The sequence below is a fragment of the Arabidopsis lyrata genome (assembly GCF_000004255.2).
Source record: "Arabidopsis lyrata subsp. lyrata unplaced genomic scaffold ARALYscaffold_2, whole genome shotgun sequence".
NCBI lineage: Eukaryota > Viridiplantae > Streptophyta > Magnoliopsida > Brassicales > Brassicaceae > Arabidopsis > Arabidopsis lyrata.
In genome coordinates, this window is record NW_003302554.1 from 1,050,163 (window position 1) to 1,058,258 (window position 8,096).

The following is an 8,096-nucleotide window of genomic DNA, read 5'->3' on the forward strand; positions in this document are numbered from 1 at the left end:
TTCATATTGAACAGAAAATTAGTTAATAGTAGTAATAGTTAGTGAAGAAAAGATAATCCCCTATATATTAATAGAGAAACAATTTTTTAAAAAAACCTTATCATCATGTGTTATTAACAAGATTACCACGCTGATGTGTCGCTCTCACAATGATTTGGCTTCTATTTAGATAATTACCCAAGATTTATTAGACTATTTACAGAATTTGTCATTAGTCTCATACATCCATATATCCCATTAATAATTAAAAACATACACTTTTTGTTTATCTTATATTACTATATTTTTTTATATACATTTATATAAATTTTCTTTAGCGGATGGGTAAACAATCTTTTTATTTATATTTATATTTAAATAATAAAATATATACATTCGGTTCAATAATTTCGAATTCAAAACTACAAAATCTTTACATCTTTCATAATATTTTTACTTAAATAAACAAGATAATCTCCTTTCTATATATGTTACGAATACTTAAAATCCTATTTTTTGGAGGAGTTCTAATTTTTTGAAGAAAAACATTATAACCACATTTGTATATAAACCAAAATCTCGCCACATTATAACCATTTCGTAAATAATCCATTCATAATCTAAGAATCTTAGATTTGGAACACTACAAAATCTTAGCTTGGAAACTATCAAATCTCATCTTTGCTAAATTTTGGATTTCTTATACTTATTAAAGAAAAAAAATTTCTTTTTATACTACAAAATCTCGAAATCTTTAAAACATACGGAAAGACATATTGCCATAAATGGTAACATTTCGTCAATATTTTTTTATCACGTTGAAGCTTTATTCAAGGTTCAAATATTTCACGGGTAAAACATATTCTTATATGAAATAGTCCCAAATTTGAATAAAACAAAAAAAAATTTGTAACATGTTTCGTGTTACACAAACGGATCTTGGATTCCGGATAATAATTTTAATCAAAATAATTTTACTTGAATCACTTCATCCCGCACATCGTGCGGGTTGTTATCTAGTGTATACATTAAGAGAAAGCAAAAATAGATACCAAATGTGTTATTTATATGATCTTGTATTTTTGGGTATATTATAATTTTTTTATTAACTATGTTTGATGGCATATTTGTAAATGTTGTAATGATGTAATTTACGATATATTGCATACTTTTATATCACAAAAGTTTTTTTAAAAACATAACAAAACATCCACTCAAAACAGAAAAAACCAAAATTATATTAACTAGTATTTTTTTTTGTTGATAATAAATCGTCTCACGACTTTTGTTGACCAAGTAGATAAGTTTTTCTTCATCCCATCTGGAACCTAGAACCATAAATACGAATAGAGGCTACAAAAAAGGCAAAATGAACACTGCTCAAAATATGTGCACATTAATGTTTTGTATGCTTAGTGATGAAGTGGATCTTAATATTTCAAAAAGTAGTAGTATCTATTTTGGAAGTGAAAATTGATGTGGGTTGGAGTAGATTTTATTCTACAATAGAGTTTAGAGGCAAAAATAAAGACGGGTTGGAGATTCTCTATGGTGTTCTGCTTTCAAATTGTCGTAGCTGAACTTTAATACGGGAAGAATGACGTCTTCCATGCCTGAAAACTCTGCAACATAGGTGGTCAAAACATCAAGGGCATGTTTCCAACTCTTGTACAGTTTCCTTGGAAGCCATGGTCTCACTAATAATGTTGAGTGCCAGAGGGAGACCACATCACCTCTCAGCAACCTGTTATACGAGGTTGAGAATATGTGCATCACTTTGAAGAGTTCGTTCTCCGATTTTCTTTCGGGACAACTCAAAAGCCTTGTCCGGTGCCAAGCATTGGACATGGATAGGGTCTCGCACTCCCATACGGACACAAACATACAAGGAGCAAGTGGTGAAGGCTATCTTGCATTTGTTTTCTGTGGTGGGAACATGACCTTATATCTCAGCTAGATCGACTTTGGTCTAAATGTTATCTAGAAACAGAACAAATCTTCTTGTCCTTAGAAGATTGTAAATCAAGATGGATTTCTCTCTTTCCTATCTTGAGAGCCACTAGCTCCTCTCCAAATAATCCTAATTTGGCACTAATGTTGTCTATAATATTATGCAAGTTTGAGCAAAACATATGTAGAAAAAAAAATACGATTCAAGTTGTTTTTACGTATTATATTTTCTACCTATGTTTTGCTTATGTTTTGCTCAAACTTGCATAATATTATAGACAATGTAGTTTTTAATTTGTTAAGAATTTTTTTTTGTAGAAACCAAATTTATACTATAAGATATAACAGAAAAAAACCATCTAGTTGTATACGATATTAGAAGATAATAAATAAAAATAGAGGGATCCTAATCTAGTGCAGATATAAATAATTTCGGTGTATAGTTAAACCTCTATAAATTAATACTCGATAAATTAATAAACACGATAAAATAATAAATTTTGATGGTCCCAAGTCGGCCAGTGTAAAAATTAACCAAATTCGATAAGATAATAAGATAATAATTTTTTTCAAATCCCTATGTAAAAATATGGTCCCAATAATATCATAAATTAATAATCATGTGAATTTACATATATATATATATATATATATAATATTTTTAGTAATTTTTTAAAAATGAAATTCTATTCATAAAATAGCTAACTTATGTAAGTTTTCAAAATTTAAATAAGTATAATTTTTATTTGAATAATCGTATATGCCGTTCAAATATTACAGTTGAAGTCACTATGTTACATATTTTTTGTATATGTGAATTTATCTATAATCTTGGTTATTATTGTTTTTAAAAAATTGTCTTTCTTCTCAATATTAAATATTCAAGTCTAAAATTACCAAAGTTATAGAATCCAAAGCATTACTTTTAGTCTTTTATTTAGATCAAATTATTTTTTCTCATATTTTTTAAAAAAGTATTAAAAATTAAAAACAAAAACTCTCTATAAATTAATATCACTATAAATTAATAAATTATCATGGTCCCAACATTATTAATTTATAGAGGTTTTACTGTATGTTTTATGAGTAAAGAAAATTGCTAAAAAAAGGAGAAAATATTTACAATGGTTTCTTAAACCCACGAGGATACGTCCAATGACTACATTACCCACCTTATCGTTTTTTTTGACTGGAATGAAACTTCAGTTAGCTTGGTTAGTCAGACTTTTAAACTTTTGTGTTGTGCGTTTCTATTTTTCTATCAGAGACGGTAGAAATTGAAACCTTCAGTGATTCAAAGTTGTTTTCAGTTTCTGTGTTCTACACGACCACTCTTGTTTGCCTCAGAAACTTCACTTTTTTAAATTTTCGATGTGCTTCACAGATTCTGTCTTTATTCCCTGCGACCACTCGATTGTGCACTTTTTTTTTTTTGAATGAACCAAAAGCAGAACCATAAATATTCATGTGCATGTGGAATTCCAAAACAATTTTTGGTCAATCTAAACACCAAGAAGATCTCAGAATCACAGCCCTGCAGAAACAAGACAGATGATTCATAATCACAAACCGTTGATCATTTCTTGTTTTGGCACAGATTGAGTGAACATTTTCTTGAGTCTACAAAACTTCAAAGGAGAAGCAAACTTCAGGTAGCGGTGTACTGATGATCTCTACAGCAAAGTATATCGAGCAAAGTGAATAGCGGGCACTGGCTATATTGTTGTACTGAATAATGTCAAATGCATTCCAAAGTTGTCAGGAAATCTTCTTAGGATATCAACCTTGAGTAAGGGGATATAATGTGTGGTTACCGGTAGAAAGAAATGTTTCTTTCAATGAGGACTTGAAGAATTAAAGTTCAAACACAAGTACAAGCTCAAAGACTGAAGAGAATACTTATCAAAAGTTCACTGAATATAACTTCGAACCTCAATGTGAACTACGTCAAGGTGGAGTTACTGACACGTGTGACTCAGAAAAACAAGCTCATGTTAATTCAGATACTGAGACAACTGATGTCTGACCCTGGATTGAATCCAGTGGATTCTACAGGCTAGCTAGAGATAGAGAAAGAAGGGATCGGAAATGAATAGTTTGCACTATACCAAAAGTAATCATTTCTCCACCTGAAGCCAAAAAAAGATCTGATGATATGCACTACATTACCTGTAGAGACAAGACTCCACCTGAAACAAGACCTTTTCAACCTTGACTTGATTTCTTCAAACTTAGCTTCACTCATTGAGGTACTATATACTTTGCAATCACTTTGATTCACACAAAGACTATGTAATCGAATGATTGACTGCTGCTTTTTACTTAAAAAAAAAAATAAGACCTTGGACATGTATTTCTCACCATTTTGCAGCCACTTTTGATGATATGCCGATTTTGTTCCACCAAACTGATCAGGCTTTTGATGCCTGCGTCAGCTCGACTTTTGATGACCATAAACTGCTACAGTCTGAGACTACTCGCCTGGTTAAGAAGGCATATCCAACAAGTTCTTTTTGTAACACATAAAATATCTCGTTTCAACAGTAAGATAAATAAGCATCACAAAAAAATAAAATAAAATAACAAGTGAAAGTGGAACATCAGAATCGAAATCGATCAAGCAAGAAGCAAAATGGCATTGAATCTTCCATTCTTTCATTTACCCTCCAACTGATGATCCTGTAAAGCAAACACACTAAGCTAATCAGAGACAGAGAGGGTTAATCTGAAATCTCTATCTTAAGTTTGACTTGTACATTTAGTAGCTCTGTAGCCAAAGCTAGATATATATGCACACATTCTTCTCTAAAACCCAGAAGGAAAATAAATAAACTGGACAAAAATGTGTCGAGGACATACCACGTTCTGCTGCAGATCCACCAACATTGCCACTGCCTTTCGTAGTTCGTTCTTCCTACATAAGCCGGCCAGCATACTGTGGAAAGTGATGTAATCTGGAGCCACACCACTAGAAATCATTTCATTGAAAATGTTTAGGGCGGCATTAAGATCACCCACTTGACAAAACCCATGAATCAAAGTAGTGTAAGTAACTGTAGTAGCAACTATTCCTCGTCGATGCATCTCGCAGAAAATCTCCATTCCATCGTCAACCCTTTTAGCCTTACAATAGCCATTGATGAGGGTGTTAAAAGTGACTACATTTGGAGAGCAGCCCTTGCTAGCCATTGAATCTAACATGCGCTTTGCGTCATCTAGACGATCCTGCTTGCAAAATCCATCGATCATTGAGTTATAAGTGATTGTATTAGGAAATATACCCCTACGAAGCATCTCCTCGTATAATTTTTCAGCCTCAACGAGCTTCCCTTCTTTGACAAATGCGTTGATCAATGCACTGAAAGTTACAACATCAGGATTTATTTGCCTTTCAATCATATCACGCAACAATTGCTTGGCATCACTCCATTTACCAGAACTACAACAAGCGTCTATCATACAGTTGTAGGTATGAACATCGGGAAAAATTCCTTTGTCATGCATTTCAGCGAAAAGATTTTGAGCATCGCTATGATGTCCGCCTTTGCAAAGGTGATCAATGATGGCACTATAGATTATAACATTGGCTTCGATGTGGCTTTGATCCATCTTCCTAAGCAGATTCAAGGCCGAGTCAGTGTTACCCATCTTACACATTCCATTGACAATTGTTCCGTAAGTAACTACGTTAGGTTGATGACCATTTTCTACCATCTGATCAAGCAGAGCCACTGCTTGGAGAACTCGACCCTCACGGCAAAGACCGTTCATTAACGTGTTAAACGTTACGACATTGGGTGTTAATCCAGTTTCAACCATATGATCAAATAAAGTTAAGGCTTCAGAAATCCGATCTTCGAGACATAGCTCGTGGAGTAGCGTGTTATACGTAACAACATCGGGCTGGAGACCAAGTTTAGTGATCTTCCCGAATGTCGACAAAGCAAATGAAAACTTATGACAGTCGCAGAAACACTTTATGAGAATACTGAAGCTGTAGATATTAAGTGGAATCCGGTGCATTTCCATCTTCTGATACAGAGAAATCGCAACATCGGGTCGATCCATCTTCACGAAGACACCAATTAGTTTATTGAAATCAATCACCGAATACAAGGGACGAGATCTAACCATTTCATCGAACAGACCAATCGCATCCTCCAAGCTTTGGATATAATGAAACCCACTTCTCAATTTCAAACTCTCTCCTTCAAAAGTTCCTTTGCGACCACTGCAATGGACTGGCAAAGAAGGTAGACGCTTTCTAATTGTACCTTTCTGGGCGACGCGACGATGAATCAATCTCTTGCTGATCAATCTAGTAGAAGCATTAGCAGAAGAAGATTCCGATCTACAAACCCTAGCCAACATTTTACTTTCAATTGATTTTGTTCTTTCTCGATCTACAAACCTTAACTCTGACAAAGTGACAATAGAGCTGACGAGAGTAAGTGAGCACCACAAAACGACGACCGGTTTAATTGGATTGGCACAATGACCGGTTTAATTGGATTGGCACAATGACCGGTTAAATTCAATTGAATTGATTCGTTGACCGGTTCAGATAGACATTTTATTTCCCCATTCAGTAAACAACCACAGAGAAACATTACCAAAACAAGTTTTGTAGACTCAAGAAATGAAAAACTCTTACCAAAACAAGTTCTTGAAAAGAATAATCAAAAATCTCAGGAGTTTTTGAAATCATTAGAAACAATCTGAACACAATAATAATAATAAGTAACTCTTTCAACAAAAATACCCTTTCAAATGGAAACTCAACATTTTGTTCCCAAGACTCAAATCAAACAGTAACACACAATGGTTTCTTCTCTTAGTATGATGCTTCAGAGTTTTTCCAGCCTCCATAGGACTCTTCGTTGATACCCCTGCTCCGATTTTCCTAACAAAACACCACCAGAATAACACATTGTTCTTCAAATTCTACTTAAATATTTAAAAACCAAATCAACAAACAATGCAAGATGTTTTATACCGAGGGCTTGAAGGAGAGCGCGATCCAAATCTCGCCTTTGTACTCTTCATCTTTCACCACATTGTATGCAGTTGGTGGAATACTTCCTTCCACGAAAACCGGCTCCAACGGAATACTGCATTGTTTCATAACATATCTCCTCAATTAGGTTCTAAATCTATCAATTGGGAATCTAAAAAGATGTTGTTTGAGGAACTTACGTTGCTTCACCAACCGCATCATCCTCAGTGCCGACATCTTTGTCGAAGATTTTCGCTTTTAACTCTGTAGTTCCTTCAGAGACAGTGAAGATAAATGTCTCATTCCATTCAGGAGTAGTGCCCATCCCTGCAGGAATTCATGATTCTTCTTCTCAACTCTAGAAAGCACAAAGACCGATCTTTTTCTTGCACAAACAAAAGAACCAAAACAAAAACCATTGATCTTAATTGAAAAATTACCTTCTGCAACACTGCTCTTTTGATCTTGAGTCCGACAAGTGAGTTGCACATAAGGATCCATGTTATCTATATATAAACCGCGCAATAAGTCAACGAATATGCAAATCGATTTTATATATTCACAAGGCTAATGTTACAATAGAACAAGCGTATATCTTTTGATGTTAATCAAGAAACTGATTTACATGTCCATAACCAAAAATTAGACTAGATCATTATAATAAAAAGGATTAGAAGAAGATCAAGACGAATTTGAATCTATGATCAAACTTTCACAAATATTTTAAGATCTCCACTAATATCAGATATGAATCAAAATCCGATTCATAAATTGAATTCACATATTTTACAAACAGAGAATTCTGATCGTTCTAGTCAACAACATCAGATAGGCACCAAAATTGTGAATCTTTGATCCAAAAGTCAAAGGACATATATACATTCACAGATTCAACACATTTTGGACAATACCCATCAACAAAAATCAAAAGGGTTCTAAGGATTTCTGAAAAAAACTAGATTTTTAAGGGAAAAAAGAACAAAAAGCTTACTCAGAAAATCTGCGTCCTCGAGACCTTTGGCGCTGACAAGAACAACTTCAAGAGTTCCATGAGGCATTTTCTTTTTTGTTATTTCTCTTGTGATCTTTTTGGTTGTCAGAGAAAATGTGAAGATTCAGATCCCAAGAGAGAGATGCGAGGCTTTTGTCTGATTTGTTCGATCGTTTTGAG

At 33.7% G+C, this 8,096-nt stretch overlaps 2 protein-coding genes across 2 annotated transcripts; both read right to left on the reverse strand.

Annotated features, from left to right (window-relative positions):
* Positions 1 to 3,366: 3,366 nt before the first annotated feature.
* On the reverse strand, positions 3,367 to 6,401 carry LOC110230663 (pentatricopeptide repeat-containing protein At1g64100-like). Its single transcript, XM_021034158.1, has 2 exons — positions 4,789 to 6,401; positions 3,367 to 4,608 (listed from the first exon to the last, which is right to left on the reverse strand). Exons 1-2 carry the CDS (start codon positions 6,298 to 6,300, stop codon positions 4,585 to 4,587), a joined length of 1,536 nt encoding a protein of 511 aa, XP_020889817.1. The 5' UTR covers positions 6,301 to 6,401; the 3' UTR covers positions 3,367 to 4,584.
* Positions 6,402 to 6,538: 137 nt separating this feature from the next.
* On the reverse strand, positions 6,539 to 8,096 carry LOC9322486 (C2 domain-containing protein At1g63220). Its single transcript, XM_002887921.2, has 5 exons — positions 7,917 to 8,096; positions 7,366 to 7,431; positions 7,126 to 7,252; positions 6,926 to 7,040; positions 6,539 to 6,832 (listed from the first exon to the last, which is right to left on the reverse strand). Exons 1-5 carry the CDS (start codon positions 7,981 to 7,983, stop codon positions 6,764 to 6,766), a joined length of 444 nt encoding a protein of 147 aa, XP_002887967.1. The 5' UTR covers positions 7,984 to 8,096; the 3' UTR covers positions 6,539 to 6,763.

Excerpts from the sequence above, each read along its gene's own strand:
- LOC9322486 (XM_002887921.2), bottom strand. The coding sequence starts at position 7,983 with ATGCCTCATGGAACTCTTGAAGTTGTTCTTGTCAGCGCCAAAGGTCTC. Across the intron at positions 7,041-7,125 it reads GATGCGGTTGGTGAAGCAAC|TATTCCGTTGGAGCCGGTTT; the intron begins GTAAGTTCCTCA and ends GAAACAATGCAG. Across the intron at positions 6,833-6,925 it reads CGCTCTCCTTCAAGCCCTCG|GAAAATCGGAGCAGGGGTAT; the intron begins GTATAAAACATC and ends GTGTTTTGTTAG.
- LOC110230663 (XM_021034158.1), bottom strand. The coding sequence starts at position 6,300 with ATGTTGGCTAGGGTTTGTAGATCGGAATCTTCTTCTGCTAATGCTTCT. Across the intron at positions 4,609-4,788 it reads TGGATCTGCAGCAGAACGTG|GATCATCAGTTGGAGGGTAA; the intron begins GTATGTCCTCGA and ends TTTGCTTTACAG.